The following is a 21,852-nucleotide window of genomic DNA, read 5'->3' on the forward strand; positions in this document are numbered from 1 at the left end:
TACATGTAATGCTTTCTATGAACTAATTAATAATATGCATGCCTACAATACCTAAATCATTCATATCCCATGTTCTTCCATATGTCCATCACTAATTCTTCCGGCAATGGCAGCGGATGTGAATCAATCTTTTTCTTGATAATTATTAGGTAGCTAGGAGTGATCTTCCTCTGACAGGTGCTTAAAACACTCCTTAATAGTTAAGTCTTTGCTCCACAATGGTGCAATGCTGCCCTCAGGTGAGAAGTTTTTCCCATGGTGCACACACACACAGGCACTTAAGAAGATGTAATTAGAGAACATGCCATAAGGATGTTGTCCTGATCAGAGAAGATTGCTGAACAACCCACTGCTGACAAACCATCTCACCAAGGGACTTTTGGAGTCTAGCACTTGCTGGAAGATTACTCCTAGACCAGAGGAAGTTCATGGAACAGAGGCAGAATGGCAATGTAGGCTTTATTGGATGTTTTAGCTATGTTTACAGTCATGTCTTGGATTCTGAGGCAGCATAACAATCCTTTGTGCTCATGTCATGCCTGCATCACAAGGTAAGGTTTTTCTTTTCTTTTTTTACAAGAAGGTATGTTAGCATTCTTCTTTGTGTCAACATAGCTATGAAAACCATGCTTTGCATTCTAGTGCACACTTAGTCTTCATATTTCACTCAGTGTTTTCCAAATAAAACTTGCATGTTTTAACAGGAATCAATTCACACACGGTATCAGTGCAGCATTGTCTCCTGCTAAAACATACCTGTTTAAATCAGACAGTATCTCTAGAGTAGGGGAGAGGGTAAGTATTATACTGTATAAAGGTAAAGGTAAAGGGGACCCCTGACCATTAGGTCCAGTCATGGCCGACTCTGGGGTTGCGGCACTCATCTCGCTTTATTGGCCGAGGGAGCCGGCGTACAGCTTCCGGGTCATGTGGCCAGCATGACTAAGCCGCTTCTGGCGAACCAGAGCAGTGCACGGAAACGCCGTTTACCTTCCCGCCGGAGCGGTACCTATTTATCTACTTGCACTTTGATGTGCTTTCGAACTGCTAGGTTGGCAGGAGCAGGAACCGAGCAATGGGAGCTCACCCCATCGCGGGGATTCGAACCGCCAACCTTCTGATCGGCAAGTCCTAGGCTCTGTGGTTTAACCCACAGCACCACCTGCGTCCCTATTATACTGTATCAGTTGTGCAAATTGGTAGTCAACCAGAAGAAAGGTGTTGAAGACAGGGTTAGGGTGGGAAGTAGTACCACAGATTTACAGAAGGAAATGCGAATTGTCATGCACATAATCAGGCATTACACCAGACACTTTATGTTGCCAGAAGCCTACCAGAAGTTCAAAAAATCCTTCCAACTGAAGATATGACCATTGTCATTTATAGGAAAGGAATATGTGCTATTGTATTACACTCGGGTAAGGGAGGACACAATAAATGAAGAGAGGGAAGAGTAACAGAATCCAATAAGAAATCGCATAACCTGGAATTGTGACTTTTTGTCAGGAACGAGGTAGGTAGGAAATGTTAAGCCAATGGAAGACAGGCTTGCAGTATGTGATGGCAAGGTAAGGGAGAAAGAAGAAGAAAAGCAATCCTAGACTGCTGCTGTCACCATCAACCACAAATCTTTTAGCACTCAAAACCCTGGTGGCACTTGGCTTGACCGTAAGTTGGATATGCTGAATTCTGACATGAGCTTGCTGGATGACCATATACATGGTTCTCTTTCTGTCACATTTATCTATCAAATGGATATAACAATACCACCTATCATAAGCTTTCCCCGCTCCCACAATAATGAAGTATAGGCAGTATTGGAGTATTAAGATAAAAATATGTATTAAGTCAAGCCTTCAATCTCATGAAAAGCAAGACATTTACAAGTCTTAGAAAATATCATATGCAATCTTCTCCCCCCAAAAAACTGAATGCTGTGTTGCACCAACTATCCTGAGTGTCCCATAGCAATGGTACTTGCCTACCCACTCAGTATTACTTAAATATACCTCTGTATATTGAAAGGATTTGGGAACCTTAAGTTAATGGATAGAAGGGGGGCGGAGAGAAATGGTTCCTAGTCTCTCTATTTTGTTAATCCAAAAACCAAGTACAGTGGTACCTCGGGTTATATACGCTTCAGGTTACATACGCTTCAGGTTACAGACTCCGCTAACCCAGAAATAGTACCTCGGGTTAAGAACTTTGCTTCAGGATGAGAACAGAAATCATGCTCTGGCGGCGCGGCGGCAGCAGGAGGCCCCATTAGCTAAAGTGGTGCTTCAGGTTAAGAACAGTTTCAGGTTAAGAACGGACCTCCAGAATGAATTAAGTACTTAACCCGAGGTACCACTGTATCTTGTTTATTCACTTACTTTATTTTGATGAAACCATCATGGGAGGAAAGGCTTCGAGGGTGTAAGGGGTTTGTTGCCCATCAATCAAAGTCTGATCCATTCATTAGCCAATATTCCCACAAGTCCCTACTCTTTTAGAAATGATTATAGTATACTATCTTAGTCATACCGTTACTACTTAGACACCAAGGCAGGCATAGGCAAACTCAGCCCTCCAGGTGTTTTGGGACTACAACTCCCATCATCCCTAGCAAACAGGACTAGTGGTCAGGGATGATGGGAGTTGTAGTCCCAAAACACCTGGAGGGCCGAGTTTGCCCATGCCTGCACATGAGAAGATCTTGCCCAGTCACAACTTTTTCTCCCAAAGGCCAATAAAATGCCTTGCTTTAGGCTAAAAGAAAACCTCTCTTTTCAAGAAGTCTGATGAAGATTCCTATCTTCCTGACGGGTGCACAAAAATGCAGAATGGCTGTGTTTCTTTCCTGGCACCACCCTGCATTCTAAATGGCCCCATGCCTCTCTGCTGCCCCTTAGCTAAAGTCAGAATGCGACTGTGCTGCTCCTTAGGGGGTGGAAATGTGAACCCGTCTGGCAAGGAGCTTGTCTGGTGAGGGTTAACGTAGAACTCTTTCAACCTGTATTTGCTTACCTCTGCCTGTATTGTATATCCTCCTGCTTCCCTTGCTCCATCAGCCTCCTTATTTCCGCTTCCCTCAAGCACACAGTCACCAGGCTGGAATGCTTCCAAGGACAACAGCAGGTTGTCTCTCCATCCCCACCCTTCTGGAGAATGTACCTGCCTGGGCAAAGGTCAGCGTATGCTACGAGCCTATCAGACGCGGCACCTGGGCTAGGACAGGCGGAGGAAGGAGGTGGGACTTGCACCTGTTGCTTGACAGGTAGACGCAGGCAGGGAGGGAAGAAGATAGATTTTAATTTTATCCTCGGGCCACAGCATGAAAATTGTCCCATCTGTCAAGTATAATAGCAGGAGAAGATGACACCAGCATCCTGGCAAGTCCGAGAGCTTAGGCAAAAGAAACAAGACTTGCTACAGCATCTTCTGTGAAGAATCAGCTTTAGGTGAGTGAAGCTGATGTCCCTTCCAGCAATTACCTGGTTGTCTCCACTACATACTATCATCTTCCCTTTCAGTCAAGGCTTGGCGTGGGATTGGAAGCTCTTCAAATTCCGCATGTACACACTGCTCGTCCCTTGTTAGCCTACAACTATCTTTAGAGTCATTCCTGAGGGATTGGTGTGCTGCCTTGTGCTCAGATACCTTCAGGATATGAGGATGTGTGGAAAGGAGACAGGGTCTTTCCTCAAAGCTGCTCTTCCTCAGATCACCACCACCACCATTATTTTAACTTCATTTAATAATGGCTTCCTAGGAAACATCTGTTGCAACTGTGAAACTGCTAGCAGATTTGCAGAGCTAAGCAGAGTCTGGTACAGTTTCATATTGGATGGGGGACTGTGTGTTGAGATTCCTGCATTGCAGAGGGTTGGACTAGATGATCCTCAGAGTCCCTTCAAACTCCACCATTCTAATACAACATGATCTCAAAGTGCCTGGAAGCATTCTGCTATGTCTGCCCTTGTTCAGTAGCCCCATAGACTTAGCTGTGATTCTTGCATAGCAGAGGGCTGGACTAGATGACTGTGGGGGGTCCCTTCCAACTCAACAATTCTGCAATTCTAAAAGCAGGAAGGGATGAGAAGGAGTGCGAGAGCTCCTTTCCCATATGGGTTAATGCTGAATAGCTGACAATCCAAGCTGGCTGTAATCCCTTCCTGGCCGCAGGCAATCCAGCAAAACACAGCAAGCAGTGTGTTAGAAGCCATCGTGTGCCAACAGCAGCACAGATCCCAGGCAAGTACCGCTTAGAGCACACAGCTGCTCTTTCGCCTGCTTGGCATATAAGTGACGTGGATGGAACCATGGACTTGGATGCCTCTGCCCATGGATCCACAGGGTACAATCGGTTGTTCCTCCAGGAGTTCAAACTTCACACACAGGTAGAATGGAAAGGCTTGTGTGGTGCAGGCAGAGGGTGGGGGAATGTATTCAACTCCTCCTGGCCTTCCTACAAGTCACTGAGCTTTGATTTCTGCATCAATGCAGCCTCAGCTGGCAATGTGCCCTGAAGAAGCCTGTTCTCCTTATGGTTTTAACAGTGATCTCATGCTCTGTCAGGCTTGGCCTGACACGGTCAGGCTGTGTCTGGATCAGGCCCCTCCCCTCTCTGACCACCTGGTTCTGCCAAGGCAAGGCTCAAGTAGCCACTGATCTAGATGTTAAGCAATTGGCCAGAATAAAGGAGATCTGTTACAAGAGGAGCAGGGATTTTTAGCTGTCCCCTTAGTTCCCTGTAATGTAGTAGTGCTTTTACTGAACATCTTCCAGATCTCTTAACTGATGCAGCAACAAGAGTTTAAACTGGCTTTTAAAGATAGCCTGGACCCATGCATGTTTAAAAGTTTACTCATGAGGCAACTCCTACTGACTTCTAAGTAAGTGTGCATATGATTGCAGCCTTAGATAGTGGTGGATTTTAACAGTAAGATGCTCATATGATTAGACCTCACTTCGCTTTGACCCATGAGCCACATTTCCTGCGTATGCTCAGTCCTGATACCTGACTGATATCTCCAAAGTGCAGTTATCTTTAGTGCTGAGCTGAAACAGGGTAGTGGTGCATTTTGTGGAGATCTCTGGCCCCTCTGATACGATGCCTTGCTTTTTCATCCATTTTTTACATTCCTCGGCAAAAGGGGATGAATAAACTGTAAGAAGGTGGATGCCGGAGGAAGAGTGTGCATGCCTCTGTTGCCAAAGCAACAGGGCAAACGTTCCCTCAGGCTGGGATGCACATGCGAAGTGCCTCCCATTGAAAGGAATGCAATGCAGAGGCAAGGTATGCAGGTGTCATTTCTCTGGACTGCATTGCTTCCAATGGGATGCGCATCTCAAGGCGAGAGAGTTTCTCCCCCTTACACCAGTGGCGGTACAGGGAAAGCATATTTGTGAAAAGGCCCTTTAAAAAAGGATAAAAGAGGATGAAGGTAAGGGATTTTATTTATTGTGAAAACTTTCAAGTGGCAGCTTTTACAGTGAAAAATCGTAATGAAAATGCATCATAGCATTGTGTTGCTCTACTTTTAGCATATCCTCCTACCAGTGTTTGGCATTTCCCCACCACAGACGTGTAATGGTAAGAGTGTGAGATGGTGCTTTATTGTGCAAGAAGCTTTAAACTCTGCCAGCTTAGACAGTGGGATGCAAAGCTCCCTCTCCACAAGGGCTGTCTTCAGTCATTCACATTGCTGTATACAGTCGTACCTTGGGTTACAGACGCTTCAGTTTGCGTGTTTTCGGGTTACGGACACGCCGAAACCCGGAAGTACCGGAACAGGTTACTTTCGGGTTTCGGCGCTCATGCATGCACAAAAGTGCTAAATCGTGCTTTGCGCATGCGCAGAAGAGCCAAATTGCAACCCGCACATGTGCAGACATGGCGCTGCAGGTTGCGAACGCTGCGGGTTGCGAATATGCCTCCCGCACGGATCACATTCGCAACCCGAGAGTCCACTGTACTCTACAGCAGGAGAGGGGAACCTCAGGCCCAGGCACCAAATGCAGCCTTGGGACTCTCCCTAAGCTACACCCCACATGGGTCCTACCCCACACCTTCCTTCTGTGCTTTTGCTTGGCTGGACTGTGCCCTAGGCCTGTCTTGATTGATTTTGTTTGTCTGGATGGGAGATGTGTGTACATGTGGAATGAGGCCTATTCATATGTGGAATGAGGCCTACTTATTTGTTGTTCTGTCCACTCTTTAAAAAAATTCCATTTACAGTCATACCTCGGGTTACAGACGCTTCGGGTTGCACAATTTCGGGTTGCACACTGCGCCGAACCCGGAAGTACCGGAACGGGTTACTTCCGGGTTTCAGTGCTTGCACATGCGCAGAAGAGCAAAATCGCGCTTTGCACATACACAGAAGTGCCTAATTGCAACTTGCACTTGTGCAGACGCGGCGCTGCGGATTGCGGATGCGGCGAGTTGCGAACGTGCTTCCCACACGGATCACGTTTGCAACCCGAGCGTCCACTGTATAGACTGCTTTACTATCCAAAGCACCTTGAAGAAGTTTACATACAGAATAAGTACTGTTAAACTATATTGAATGATTCACATTAAAAAACCCATAAAAATATACATATTCTAAAAAAGTAATACGCCTTTGGCCCCACCTACTTTTGCTTCTAATCTTGCCCACCTCTGGCTTGCGGCCCTCAGGCTGTAAAGGGTTCCTTATCCTGCTCTGTAACAGGAATTGGAAGCCTGTGGATCTCGCCATTTCCATCAGTCTTGTGGGATGTCGCGAGTTGTAGCACAACATCCTGAGAGCCACCGGCTCCCCACTCCTGCTATAAAGTCACAAATGGTACTATACTATACAGTAGGTAAAATACAGGTCAGTCCTAGGCAAAAGGTAGACAGCAAGAAGCTGAATGGCTTTGAGAAGATTAAGGGGCAGCATGCAGATTTAGCAAGCACTGCCTTTACTCATGAAAATGACTCTGTTTTCCGTTCTGTTCCTGCCATTTTAAATATCTGTCTAAACAAAGTTTGTAGCTGTAGAGGCTGCAAAGATATTCCAAGGTCGCCTTGGCAGGGATGCGCTTGCTTGGGACAGTAGCATTTCTGTCTGTTAAGTATGGGAATACTTAACAGCCATTTCCTGGAGCTTCCCTGGAGGGAGACGTCAGGAGCACTGGCAGGCGAAGGTGGGGGCATGGGGAGTAGTCCGCCCCAGGTGCTATGCCGAGGAGGGTGACATTGCGGCCACCCCCGCCCCCCTGGGACGCTTGGCGCTCACTGCGCACCCCCGGGACGTGCGCTGTCTGCCACGCACCCCGCGGGTGGCGCTCTACACCCCGCGGGCAGTGCTCTACGCCCCCGGGACGCGTGCCAGCCACGCCCCCAAATGTACACCGCTCCTGGTGCCACAGCAGGTAGCTCCACCACTGGTCAGGAGAGCAAGGTGTTTACGTGTGGTTACATGTAGAGACAACTGACAAATGGTTTGCATCTGAGCGGGGGGGGGGAGAGCTTACTACACAGAAGGTCCTAGCACCCCATCCAGGTCTCCGTTCTTCCTAGACAAAGACTTGCGTCTCAAGGGTTAATGCAGCCTTGACGCAAGGATCTATTGTTCAACAAGCCGGAGAGCCAGTTGGTGACAAGAGGCAGATGCTGATGAGGAACCATGTGAGGCTGGTGCTGTGAATGGGGCTTTATTACTGTGTGGGATCCCTGCCCTCTGCCACTATCCTTGCTGCCAGCACCAGAGGCGAGCACAGCTCAGCTGAGGGATGTTGTGGCGATCTGATCCAGGAGCCCTAATGCAGCTAAGCTTTGACGGACAAGGCAGGTACTTGTACAAGACAGGTGCACCATAGCACCAGGGGCAAGCTTGCTGAGGGGACATCCAAGACTGCAGTACCAGTGAGTGGAATCTATTAGAATTCCTGGAGGGGGGTGCTGCTTATGAGGGCCCATTGACCCATCCCCATTAGGGCTGCCATATGTCCAAATTTTTCCAGACATTACTGGGATTTCAAAGGCAGATTTGACATCTGGGGGGAATTTCCAAAAGGCGGCGCTTTGTCCTGGATCTTAGGCAAGTCGATTTGGGGGTCTTTAGTGTGTCCTGGTTTTTACTTTTTGAAATATGGCAACCCTAATCCTCATTGGAAGTGGGATGTCATTGCGAAGGCCCCCATGTGGAAGATCACTTCAAAGAAGGATCTTTTATCAGCCCTCTGGAAGATGGAGTCTCATTTTAAGTATCCACTGGGAAGAAGCTTTATTGCAGGGGTAGCTTTAATGAGGTCCATCAATTTAGCCCTTGTGGTCAGATGCTGAAAAAGTGTAGCAACTGGGGCTGCTAATACTTTTCTGAAGATTGCTAGCTTCTGCTATTTATTCGTTATGCTGAATACCCTGAGCATCTAAGGAACCAGCTATTTTTGCACATATTGCACATATTTTGTAAGAAGATATGCCTTTTTTTAAAAAAAAAATTGTGCCTTTATTTCGCAGAATGATCACCAACTCTAGTATTATACAAAATACCACCTTTCCCTCTTTTGTTATCCAAAACATTCTTGATTTTTGTTGATAAGAAGTTCTAACCTAACTACTTACAACTTTCCAGCTGCCTGCTCTGCAAACTGTAGTCCTACATTCATAAGCTGTCATGTGAAAGGTATATTTCTGCTTACTTTGGTTGCTTTTTTCTGCACATAAACCAGGCCTGCTATCTTCCACTAAGATTCATGAGGTAGGCAGAATTTGTATAGGAGCAATGCTGGTATTTGGGGGCTACTTTGATTTGTCTTGCTTAATAATCTCTAGCAACTGATTTCCTTTTCTAGGTGTTAAGTGTGCAGAAGCAATATTTATCTTTCTTGAATGGTAGCAGGGTAGGATACATGAAGGTATTCTTCCCCATGCCACTCCCACAACTTTGCTCCTAAGCAACCTTGTGGTTGCAGTCTTGTAACTACAGTACTTACCCGGGAGTAAGCGCAGATGAACTAAATATGCATAGAATTTTACTGCAAATTTTAGCTGCTACTGACCTCTTTACTCTCTTCTTGCAATCATTTGCAGTTGTGTTGGCACACTACAAAAATCTAACTTCTCATTGTGGGTTTGCCCCTGGGTTTTATTTTTGCTGACTCTTTTGAAGCTTTTGACTTTGTGCTGTTGTTTTATCTGCTTTTTTATGTTGTGATTTTGCCTGCAGTTTTAAATTACTTGCTTCCCGTGGATATTGTGAACAGCTTTGAAAAACCACAATGGCTGAAGATTGTTTTGAAAATCAGTTTATTAACAATCATCTTGAACCATTTGCATCATCTATAAATGTTGCTACTTTGCCTCACATTCTCTCCGGAGTGCTAATGAACTAAAAACCCACAGACAAAGTAGGATATGATGATTTAAAAATCATATGTGAAACCCAGCTCTCTCTTTGCCTCTTCAAGCCCAAATCTCCTTAGCCATCAGTGCTACTTCTCAGGCATATACGCTTTACTTTCTTGAATCACTGGTGGTCATTACTTCTTTGGATTACATTAGGTGTGCTATTGTACTAACGAACTTTCCTGCACTGCTGTGAAAAGCTATAAGGATGTTACTGTTTGGAAAGCGAACACCTCTAAATCCCTTAATCTATTTCTAGATAGCAAAGTGAATCAACAATATACAGTAGTATCTCAGGTTAAGAACTTAATTCATTCTGGAGGTCCGTACTTAACCTGAAACTGTTCTTAACCTGAAGCACCACTTTAGCTAATGGAGCCTCCCACTTCTGCCACGCCGCCACCACGCAATTTCTGTTCTCATCCTGAAGCAAAGTTCTTAACCCAAGGTACTATTTCTGTAACCTGAAGCACTACAGTGGTACCTCGGGTTACATACGCTTCAGGTTACAGACGCTTCAGGTTACAGACTCCGCTAACCCAGAAATATTACCTCGGGTTAAGAACTTTGCTTCAGGATGAGAACAGAAATTGTGCTCCGGCGGCGTGGCGGCAACAGGAGGCCCCATTAGCTAAAGTGGTGCTTCAGGTTAAGAACAGTTTCAGGTTAAGTATGGACCTCCAGAACGAATTAAGTACTTAACCCGAGGTACCACTGTACTGAAATGTTTTGTACAGTGTTTTGTATGTTCTTAGATTTGCAGTTATGCTGTTGTTTATTATGCTATTATAGAATTATTCTTACGACGGTTGATTTTCAGGTGTGGTTCATTTTTATTTCTTGTAAAATGGTGCTTTTGTGGAAAGGCAGCATACAAATAAAATGATTATTATTGTGATTTTAGCAGTTCTGGATTTAATACAAGGCCATCTTTGGCCCCGATCCAGAGAGTTGTTCATAACCAGGTGTTGCATGCAACTATAAAAATGACGTAATAGCCAAATGCGCTGGACCAAGAAAGCAGATATGTACCCATGTTCAGCAGCATCCAGTGCTGATCAATACACATGTAAAGTGGATTTCTCCATTTGCTATTTCTCTCCACACACAATAGGACCCTGTGCAGGTTTCTGTACATGCGAAACAGCAAGAATAGCCCTAAAACAGATTAAGTGTAGCTAACACATGAGAGAGCTGCATATTTGTCTAGACTATCTTTGTTCAAATATGGAGGGGCCTGGAAGCAGTCTTCTGACAGTTATTTAACATTGACTGGAAAGTTCTGAACAGTCTTGGATAAGGTGTTTTGTTTTTTCATTGCTTCTGTGACACTAATATGACTGGAGGATGTCTCCAATGATAAAAGCATATGATATTGTGTATATTTTAAATATGAAAAAATAAACTAAAGGAAGAAATCACAAAACTTGGATTTCTGCTTTGGCTACTCACCCTTTACCATTATCTAATGAAAGAACTGCCCAATTCTGTTTATTTTTCCATCTCTCATTTTCGTGCCATAAGCAAAGCTGGGTGCAATACCCAATTGCCTCACTCCAGCACAGATGTTAGCACAGAGAATAGAACTCAGAATCCTGAGGAATAACAGCATTTATCTTTTTCAAAATGATTCTAAGCACTGTGAAGAGAACATTGTCCTCAAGATGGGTGTGCAGCACATGGTAAAATCAATAAAGGCTGAGGCAGAGATGAGAACCGCATTTCCTGTATAGTTTTGGAGCTTCTCTATGACAGAATGATTTGGATTCTGCAAAACGAGAAAAATCTGCCCAAATGGTTGGTTTGTTTTCATATGGATAATTCAAGTGCAAATTACAATTTACTTATGAAAGCAGAATTCTGCTTTTCTTGGCATGCGGAGCTAGGGTTGGGAAAGTGCAGAATTTTGATTTATTTTCCTAAGGCATGGACAGGGCTGTTGCCCTGCCCGTAAAAAGCAGGTTTTACTTGCATGGACATTAGCTGACCCTAGAGGGAGTGGCGTTTACCTTATGACTCTTTTTTCTTTGGAACTCCAGGAGTGGAGTTTCAAGGGAAAGGAGGTGGATCCCTCCCCTCTATAGAGGCAATCTTCATTTCGTAACCTTTTGTCGTCATTTCTTTTTTCAGATATGTGCCAGGATCCCCGTGAGCTTGGAAGCAAATGAGCTACGTACAAGGCTGAAGCAGCTTTTCACTTTGGGCTTCAAGAGAGAGGAGTCCTACATTCCTCCTGTGCTGCGCTTCCAACAGCATACAGTAATACGCGGGCTGCAGGCTTTTGGCTCTGGCACTGCTGCCTCACATAGGAAGAAAAAGTGAAGGGTGCTGCCCTCTCCTGCTGGGAAATGTCACACCCATCCAGGCTTGCCAGCTGAAGCGGCAGCTCCATCTGCAAGACCCACCTTTATGTAGGAGCCAATCCAGTGTCCAGCATGCCTGAATTAGAGCCGCTGGGTGTGCCCAGACCCCCAGCCAACGCCAGCCGGATCCAGAGGAATATCCTGGAGGAACATGTGGAGCTATGGTGGTTCCAGGAGCCCAGAAAGTCATTTGTCTGCTATGGGGTAGCTGTGGCTCTGATCCTTGCCTGTGGGGTAGGTGGCATTGCACTGCTCTATAGTACAAGCAGCCGCTCTGGGGAATGGAGGCTGGCAGTGGGCACAACACTCTGCCTACTGGCACTCTTGGTCTTACTGAAGCAGCTGCTGAGCTCAGCCATCCAGGACATGAATTGCATTCGCAGCCGAGAGCAAGTTGCGCTACTGAAGAGCGGCGGTGCCTCGGACTGTGCGGTGCTGCTCGTGACAGCCCTGGTGCTGCTGGTGTGTGGCACAGTCCTCACTGTGCTTTCCACCACCAGCGTTGGCAGCAACCCAACTGCCCAACGCCCCCTTGCCAGCATGTTTGTCAGTGGCATTGTGCTCACAGCCTCTGGAGCGATCATCCTGCTCAGCCTGCTGCTCTATTTGATGTGGACTTCTTGTTGCTCAGCTGTACCTCCGAACCGGGACGCTGGGGACAACAGCACCCTCTTCACCATCTCGGGACGCATCTCGGCCGACCGGCGGCTTGCTCCTACCTCTAGCACAGCAAATCTTATTTAACCCTCAAGTAAACGCCTAGTGGCTGCCGCCGCCTTTGACCACAGGGTTGAACTCTCAATATTGGACTGGCATTTGCACTTTACGACAACCAGCCTGGCCCAGATGCGTCTTCCTGTACTGCACTCAGCAATGTGCCGGAATTTCTGCTGCAGAGCTCTTCTGCCGAGATAGCGGCCTGGGCTTGTTGGCCAGAGACCACAACACATAAAGATGCTTTCGCTACTGAGTGCTGGGAGATAAAGGTGTGGAAATAGTCGACGTTCCAAAGAAAGGCTTTTCCAGCACAACAGTGAAAATGGTATTAGAGGCTGTTCAATTTGGACAGAGTGTCTCTCTCACACACAAATGTTCGTTTCACTAATTAGTTTCCCCAACATTTTTGAAGTGGCACCAGGCATTACCCCAACCTTTTTCTTTTTTAAAAAAATAATTTATATTGATTTCCCCAACCTCTTAATGTTTATCTTTGCAGCCCCAAGGTCTACTTACTTTTACAAAAATGAATGATGCAATTATACGGAAATGGAATTTGGTGCCCAAACCTTGTTTTTGTGTGATGTGATTGTCATTATCATGGAATGCATACAGTTCTGTTTTGAATGGGTAGTTACATGGAGGCTGAGGGATAACTAAGCTGCATGGAGCATATATCCTAACAGTTTTATTGTCCTCGCCAGAACAGTGAAGACAGTGGCAGGCACACACACACACACCCTTACTACCCAGCACTGGCACCTGATAGCAGGATACATGGATGGGAATAACATTTCCTGGCTTGAATGCCCCTGGATACTCAGGGTTAGAAACAAGACTATGGAAATTGATACCAGGAATGTATGTGCATGTATACAAGACGAGCATCAATGTATGGGTGGCGAATACAGCTGGCGTTGGGGGACTTAGTTCATAGAGTATGAGGAATTAATAACTACTTTGCTTACTCAAGAGACCTCTCTGTAAGGGAAATCATCAAAGCTAACAGCCAAGTAGGCTTGCTCTGTCTGTCAGTTTCTATCTAGAGCACCTTCCCAAAAGGTCTTGAAGTAGACTCAAATGTGGATACAAAAAATCAGTGGGTACAATTTATTTTGTGAACACAATTGTGCCCAACTGAGTTTCCCCACACTAGTGTAACCATATCTCTTTAGCTTGAATCAATTCTTAACTTGAGGTGACCCCCAAGCCTTGATTTATAAAGGAGCCCAGAATCCACAGCCTCTGCCCTGAATGAGTTGATGCAAGGCTACACCTTCACAATTTGCCCTTATACCAAACACAAACCATACAACTGCATGCCATCAGTATGCAAATTGGAGAATCTAGGTATTCTGTACAAAGAAACTCCAGATTGTGCACTCAACAGTAAATAATACAAATTAGGAACAAGTTAATGTTTCCTTTTCCAATCCAAATACAAAATCTCAAGTTTCTTTTACAGGAGATGTAAGGAAATGAGATATGTGAAATGTTATGGTGGTAGTGGGGTCACCTACAGAGGAAATGAGCTGCAAGAGATTTAACTCATACAAGTCTCAAGTAGTCCTTTATTATTATTCTACTGCAGTACGATACATTTGTCTCATCTATTAATGCCTCTGTCAGCTCCCCCAGTGCTGTATCTAGGGAATAATGATGATGCTTGGGTCAGTCTCCCTCCCCCTTTTAAATCTCATTTGATCATGTGTGCACTGAAAACCAATGTGAAATAAAGTATAGAAATTGTAGTGGGTTTGTTGCTAGGAGTGTGGGCTACATGCAGTTATTCACCAAACTGGTTCAAGGCCCAAACTTAAAAGTGCACCTATTATTCAGGTCCAGGTGCTGTCATAGCAGATTTCTTTAGGATCCCTTAGTGAATAATATGTTGGCATCCCAAACAGACCATGTTCCCATGTTCCCATGACCCCTGCCCTACCAGCCCCCACACTATAAGTGCCATCTAAGTTGTGTTCACATGTCCTCAAAGAAACCATCTGTGATTAAACCTTAAGGTAAAAGCCCACAAGTCCAAGGCTTCAAAGTCATATTCCCGTTCTTTATATCGCACAAAGTAAGGTGAAAGCCAAGGACACAACACTTTTTCATGCTCCAAGGATTAGGCGTGGCTTTGATATAAGGCTGTGGATTTACTGCAAAAACTCAGTAAAATATATGCCACAGTAAGATGCCACTTCAAGATTTTTCCAACATGGCAAAAACCTCTATGCTTACTTAGAAATAATCTCACTGGGATTTACTTCTGAGTAAATATGCAAAAAGATGCACACATTGTCTCTCTTTGTGAAAAGTTAGTAGGTGATTTGAGACTTGCACTTTTCTACTGTGTACAAACCAGCTCCAAGTCACATGGCTTAAGAATGTACAACAAAATGGCTATTTATCCAATTTTATTAATATCAAAAGCATATACTGATGAAATGTTAACAGCTCCTTAAGAACAAAGTAATGCACAATGGGGTACCCTTGACCCTGGCTACTCATGAGGCATGATGGCATTCAGCAGAGAGGTACCTGCACTCCTCTTCACACCTTCAACACTTACCTATTTCTTAGAACACGGATGGGGAACCTGTGACTCTCCAGATTCTGTTGGATGGATACTCCAAACATCCCTGACCATTGGCCATGCTAACTGGGGCTGATGGGAGTTGGAGTCCAAACCACCTCTGCAGGACCACAGGTTCCCCAACCTTGCTCCAGGAAAGGGGAGGGCACAGAAGAAAAGAGGAAGGAAGTCAAGCTACAACAACTCCAAAAGACAAAGGCAAGAAGCCCAGTTGGTGACTGCAACAGCTCTGAAGCACTCTGGGCCACTGCTCTTTGAACAATGCCATAGTATCTGTAAAACTAATGGAGCGCAGGAAGGCTCAGGGGCCTAGCATAGGTGAGGGATGTTGAGGCTGATAAAATTCCTTCCTGTTTAATCAGAGGATAACTAGATGTAACAGGAACTAGATTTGCAGGCAGCATATGATCCCTTTACTCTTTAGGTTTTGGTCTTCTTTCCCCAGAAAATACATGTCTAGTCAACTTTCCCAAGCACAGAGCTATCAAAGGAAATCTACAGCATAGCTTGGTCAAAAAGGGGATGATCTGTAGGAACAATCTTGGCCTTGTGTTAAAAGACAGCAGAAAGGCCACCTTCCAATATGTGTGCCTGCAGAAGGTGATATTGGGCTCTACATCTTCAAGTGCATCTTCAAGACTAGTCATTTGTGCATCCTTGGGCATGAATGTGGAAAGTCAGGGAACTGGATGACTACTTTACTACCAAAATGAACAGCAGGAAGATTAGACAGTAGCTCACCAACTACGGATCTCGGTGCCAACTAAATGTGCATATAGCCATTCATAGGTGACATCTGCATGGATCTTAAGACATGGGCCTTGAGCTGTGTGCCTATAAAAAGCTTGGAATACAATATTCCTGGTCTCAGCACCTCCACGTTTGCTTATGGAGCCAGTGACAGTTGTCAAGCCCTAGCAAAGATAGCATATTTAGTAGGCATTGAGTAAGGAACATGTATGCAAGGAGAATTACTGAATTTCTACAATTCCATGGGTGCTCAGGGATTATGCAAGCACATTAAATGCTTGCGAGAAGATGTACGTGAAAGCACATCCACATTTCCACAAACTACACACTGAATGCACGTTACTGTTAAAATTACACTAGAAGCTATGTTGTTTGTTCACATTGCCCCTTCTCAAAAAAATTCAATCTGATTGCAAGGCACAATAGTTCCTGGTCCACGCAGCAGCAGGTGAAGTGGAATGTTATAAGCCTAGTCTTTGTAAATATAATGGTAGGACCGAGACCTCCTCAGCACTAACCCTGATGCCTGAATTTGAATTATCAGATTAAAAAAGGAATAGCTGGTCTATTGCTCATTGAATGAAGGACCAAGCCTGCTGATGCATCTACAAAATTTGCAATGAGCACAATGTCAGAGAAAGTAGGAATGTCGGTTCCAAATAAAAGTCTGGCTACCTGTTCTCATGGGTCCTTCGACTGAGATCTGCATTGAAGCAGCAGACTCCAGAGGTCTGAACAAAGACAAGATCATAGTAATGTGTGAATGCAATGCATGGTTTAAAGGTACATGTAAGATATTGATCTACTGCCGTTATTCTCAAGTCAGGCTCTAACAATAACAAGAAGACTTCAGCAATGCATATTCATCTGAGTGTAACAGCATTTCTTACCCAGGATCTGATCTCGGGTCTAGTAAAGGCTGAAGCCCATCTCAATATCTAGTTAACACAATAGTGCCAGTTTCCAGAAAGATGCTCAGAATTTCAGAATTAGGCACTTGATTCATACCTTAATGAGCTATAGCACACTACCGTATAGGTAAAAGACATGAGTGTTTCCATCTTCCCTCACTAAAATGAGGTTATTACTATCAATGGCCAGGACTCTGGGTCTTCCCATCCGACCCTGGCCACTGAACACAACCTTCCCAGTATTATCATATGGCGAGAACTGTATCACTTTGAACTGATCAATCACAAAAATGTTCCTGTCTTCATCAACACAGATGCTGAATGGCTTGGCCAGCAGTGAAGTTGAGGGCTTAAGCACATTCAGAACAACCCCAGACTTCTCCATGACCACAATTTGTTTCTTAATGAAGTCTGAGACAACAAATTCCTCCCAGCTATTTACAGCAATGAACAGGAATTTCCCCCCATGATAGTTGTCTGGCTGGACTCTACCAACACATGCCCCAGATGGGCTATACAATGAGATGGAACAGAGAGTTCCTTCACTAACAGCCACATAAGAGTCTCCATATGAGGCAAGGGGATAGGACGATTCAGAGCCCCTCAGCTGCAGTTTACGCAGGAATAATCCATCAAGATTCAAGAAAAAAAGATGAGTTTCTGAGGAACAGGCCAGGATCTTTCCACACACAGAGATGCCACAGAAGACAGAATTAGATGCAGGCAAAGGAATCACCCCCTCAAAGTGGCCACAGGCGCTATATTGCTTTATCTCAGCATTTGCCTGATCCAAAAGGACGACTTGACCACTGTGAGGCACAACAGCAATCCCAGTGATATTAGGCTTTTGTTTGGTGAGGGATGGATCTAGCGCAAAGCTGAAAGCATACCCTGCTCTTCTGCTCCAGCCAGTGGAGGAAAAAGAGCTTTTAAAGTGGGAGTCAGATTCACTTGTGAGGGAGTCTTCATCTGAATCAGAAGGAGTGCCCGTAACCTCCCCACTCTCCTCGCCCAGAGACGTCAATGACTCACTGCCCAGCTCCAACTGCTGCGCATTTCTTGTGGGTTGCTCCCCAGGAAAGACAAGACTGAAAATTGATGCTTCAGAGAGTTGCTGGGGTTCATCCCAGGCAATGGTTAATTCTGGAATCTGACTTTGGAGTTGTGGCAGTCTGTGCGCCTGAAGCTCCTCAACTCTAGTCCTGATCATTCCTTCCAGGTGAAGGATCTCAGAGTCCTTCCCAACACATAGAATACGCTGAGAAAACTCTTGAGTGTTCATTGCTTTGTCCTTCTGACTCTGCAGTTCCTTCCGCGCTAAACAAAAACGCTCCAGCTGCTCTGTTAGGAAGGCATTCAGTTTTGCCAAAGCACAGTCCTTCTGGGCAAAGATGTAAGTAGTGATATCTTCCACATACTTGCAGATCTTCTCCTTGACACGTTCGCTCTCTACTTTTAGCTTGTCCATTGCCTCCTCCACAGCTTTCTCTTGTTCAGAGATGCAGGTAATTGTTCCCTGCAAGCTCTTAATCAACTGCTCTACAGAAGGTCGTTTCCGCTGGACTGCACTGGACATGGAAACCACTTTGTGCTGGAAATGGTCCAGCATGCGACAATCCCTGCAGATGGACATGCTGCAGGTATCACAGAAGAAACAGAGCGCCTCCTGTGGGTGATCTTGGCACCACAGTTCCTGTAAAAATCTTACCTCAGTGTCATAATGCCCTGCAAGGAACTCTTCCAGGTTCACCACCTTATGGTGCAGAGTGAGGCGGGAGCAGCAGTGGCCCTGGGAACATATTTGGCACAAGAAATCCTTGCAATCCAGGCAACGGGCAGTGGCAGCCACAACTTTCTGAGCACTAGAGCAGACTGTGCAATCTAGGTCCTTGTTGCGCTTCATCTGGAACAGTTCCAAGAGGCCATTAATGAAGAAATTGGTCTTCAGCCCCACAGAACCTCCAGGAACTTCCGACTGCAGACGGCACTCAGGACAATGTATGGTCCCATTTTCTACCAAGGGCTCTAGGCATTTTTGGCAGTAGGTATGCAGGCATGGCAAGATTTTGGGCACCACATACAGGTCATAGCAGATTTTGCAAGTCAAAAAATCTTCCCGAATCAAATCCTGCAGTGACATGGAACTCTGAGTTGCCATGATCTTGTCTGGTCGGTCTACAAACAGAACAAGAGACAATCAGCATGGCCCTACTGGGTCTTGCACCAGCTATGAGGCAGAGGTGGGTGGGTTTAGAAGTTGTGTCAATAAACCTAGCAAGCTCTTTGCCTACTAATTCCAAGAGAGCCACACCAGACCTGTTGAAAGGGAGGTGGAAATGTAACTCAAGACTACAACCCTATGCACTCAGCTAGAAAATAAGTTCTGCTAGATGGAGCTTTCTTCTGAACAGATATAGATAGGACTGCAGCCGGTAATATAAATAAGGATTTGTGATTAGGGAGCCAGGAACTGCCCCCAAAGGAACTGGAAATAAAATTACCGCCTTCAGTGCTGTAGCACAAGGGAACTGGAGAAGGGATTGGAGAGAATAACACCTGGTCAAATATTAGCAAGCAGAGATGGGCTACTAGTATATTACACATTTTGTGCACCAGTGTAGAACTTCAGTCTAGGAAAAAGCATGAAAGCCATGCGTAGATTACAACAATGGAACCAGAAAAAAATATGGGTTGGGGGTGCAGGGAGAGAACTTTGCCCCATGTTAGAACTCAGAAAGGGAAATAATGGGGAAGAGCCCTAGTTCAGTGGCTGGGCAGCTGCTGTCATGGACTTCAAAGACGCTGGAACTCAGGATGAAAGGGAGAAACGAGCTAAGAGGAAGACACGTTTTGCAAACCCTCACCATGCTCAATTCCCACCCAGAAACCTATGTCCCCACTGTGGATGTGTGAATCCAGGATTGGCCTCCACAGTCACTTACGGACTCACTGTTAAGACCATGCTCATGGAAGACAATCTTACTATGAGTGATCACCGAATAATAAGAGGAGCTCTGTATACAGAATGTCCAAAGTTCAAACCCTGTCCTATCCAGGTAGGGCTGGAGTGGGGAGGGGATTGTTACCAGTCAGTGCAGAAGATCTTGTGATAGATGGAACAATGGTCTGACATTAATGCTCCGAACCTAAGGAACATTCTCTGAAATATGTGATATGGATTTTGATGGGAGTTAAATTTCAAGCAATCATATTTAGGATTACAGGCTTAATTTCCAGCTTGTGTTTTCGGTCTAATTTCCAAGTGCTGGCATAAGTGTGTGTGGAGTTCTTTTAGTAGAGAATAACGAAAAACCTATTTAACTTGCCCTACAGAAATGTGCCAGGGAATTGGCTCAGCAAGCGAGCCGGTCGAGATCGGGGAAATTGCAAAGCACCAGCGCGAGGAGACGCTTCGGCAAGCTCTAGAGCTTGAGGACGGAGCACCGGGCAGTTAGCGGGAAACCACCCGCTTGTGGCCCGATCCTTTTCCTTCTATCCCTTTCGGGTTCTTTTGCGGGCGCCTCTCTCCCATTCCCCAGCCTCTCCTCCCCCCGCCCCACCCAAGGCAGTCACTCACTTGCAGGCGCTTCAAGCGCAAACTTCCAGAACATGGCAGCCACCTTCCTGTAAGCGGGCAGTCCCTCGACCGGGCGCGAGCGATTTCCGCCTCGCGGCGTCATTTCCGGAAGGCGCTCTACCTCGCTCATCTTGGTAGCCGAGCATCCTCCTCTCCGGTTTCCTGTTTGAGTTAAAAGGCTCCATTTTGCACTGTTGAATCAGCGCGACTGGCTGCGAGGAGTCACGCCTCTCGGGCGCGTGGAGGGGGAGTTCGCTCTGCTAGTGTCCCGGCATTTTAAAGACTAGCAAATTTATTTCGGCAAAGTTCGGTAACAAGTAGAAACATAGGAAACTGCCGTGTACAAAACCAGACATTTGGTCCACCTAATTCAGTGCTTATTTTGGGTTTTTTTCATTGGCGGCTCGTGGTTCTTCAAAGTTTTAGGAGCAGTTTCACCCAGCCCTACTCGGGATTCAGCTGATACCTTTTGAATGCAAAACCTGTACTCTGCCAGTGAACTGTTACTCCTCTCCCCCTTATGGCAGGAAGTTAGAAAAATGAAGTGTCATTATCAGAAAAATGGGGTGGGCGTATGCTGACCATACATCTGGCTTTACAGTCTTTTGAAAGAGGCCTGTGTGTTTCAGTCCAAGCCTTTTAAATATAAAGAATATAAGAAGGGAGAACAGGGAACTTAGCAGTTGCCCATAAGTAGTAAACACAAGCTTGATCTCGTGATCAGACTTTACACCACATTGGTGAGATATATTTTATTTTCATTTATAGTAGCAATTTCTTCATGTGTGCCTCTTAGTATACATTAGTATATACAAATCTGTGTCCCTTTTTTCAGAGCCTACTATCATTAGGTTGAGTGAAGGTGCTACACCATTCAGCAGTTTCCAGGGAGTAGTGGCACCAAGCTGTTAAGAGAATAGCTGTGTGTGTGTCATGTGGCCATCTGATCACCTGTGCCCTCTAAGCTAGCCTGCTGCCCTCAGGTGTGGTGGAGGATGCTGTCCCATCACCAGTGGTGGAGCAAGGATGTCTATTTATTGAGCATTCATCCTGGTTTGTTTGCAAGGAGGTAAGATGATGTTATTTCAAAGCATTACACCACACCTTCCAGTGCATTTTCCCATCACTTACCACAAAAAGTCCACTGATTTTTGTGCAAGAGCTTCTAATCAACTATAATTGTGCAACCTGAATTTCCCATTAGGTGATTTAATCCCACCTGAAAATAACAACGGGGAACCACTGTCTTGTCTTTTGCTTCAGGCAACAAAATGTCTTGATTGGTCCTACCTCTTGACCTTTTTTTTGGTAATGCATTTGCTTCAGTCAAACTAGATGGAATTGGGTTACTTTGACTCAAGTTTTTTTAAAAAGCTTCACATGTATTTTTATAGATATCCTGCAGCAAAAGGAAGCCTCTAACCCAGCCCACTTTATTTAGATGTTTAAATTAAGTTTTGCATAGTTCCACTACACTTGTCTGCACATGGATAATTTCTTGCTGGAGAATCATGATGTCCGTCACTTCAGATTTCTGCTTCCTTGATGGAAGTAGACATTTACAGGGATTGGAAGTA

The 21,852-nt window shown here is 45.3% G+C and overlaps 2 protein-coding genes across 9 annotated transcripts; one reads left to right on the plus strand and one right to left on the minus strand.

The window, feature by feature from the left end:
• The first annotated feature begins 402 nt into the window (after window positions 1-402).
• On the plus strand, window positions 403-13,012 carry TMEM125 (transmembrane protein 125). Of its 7 annotated transcripts, none has more exons than XM_083510821.1 (2): window positions 403-551; window positions 11,495-13,012. In XM_083510821.1, the coding sequence occupies exon 2, from the start codon at window positions 11,800-11,802 to the stop codon at window positions 12,469-12,471; it is 672 nt and encodes a 223-aa protein (XP_083366947.1). In that variant the 5' UTR covers window positions 403-551; window positions 11,495-11,799; the 3' UTR covers window positions 12,472-13,012. The 7 variants fall into 7 exon arrangements, with proteins under 7 accessions (XP_083366947.1, XP_083366948.1, XP_083366953.1 ...); XM_083510822.1 differs by lacking the exon at window positions 403-551 and adding an exon at window positions 3,237-3,443; XM_083510827.1 differs by lacking the exon at window positions 403-551 and adding an exon at window positions 5,260-5,429.
• Window positions 13,013-14,841: 1,829 nt separating this feature from the next.
• On the minus strand, window positions 14,842-20,460 carry LOC310710176 (E3 ubiquitin-protein ligase TRIM56-like; the record flags this gene model as incomplete). Of its 2 annotated transcripts, none has more annotated exons than XM_083510782.1 (2): window positions 14,842-18,873; window positions 20,319-20,460. In XM_083510782.1, the coding sequence occupies 2 exons, from the start codon at window positions 20,458-20,460 to the stop codon at window positions 16,805-16,807; spliced, it is 2,211 nt and encodes a 736-aa protein (XP_083366908.1). In that variant the 3' UTR covers window positions 14,842-16,804. The 2 variants fall into 2 exon arrangements, with proteins under 2 accessions (XP_083366908.1, XP_083366909.1); XM_083510783.1 differs by having other exon boundaries at window positions 20,276-20,376.
• Between the last annotated feature and the right edge of the window lie 1,392 nt (window positions 20,461-21,852).

The sequence above is a fragment of the Podarcis liolepis genome (genome assembly GCF_965112155.1).
Source record: "Podarcis liolepis genome assembly, chromosome: 6".
Classification (NCBI taxonomy): Eukaryota; Metazoa; Chordata; class Lepidosauria; order Squamata; family Lacertidae; genus Podarcis; species Podarcis liolepis.

Bases quoted from the DNA above. Each gene is read 5' to 3' on its own strand.
- TMEM125 (XM_083510821.1), top strand. From the start codon at position 11,800: ATGCCTGAATTAGAGCCGCTGGGTGTGCCCAGACCCCCAGCCAACGCC.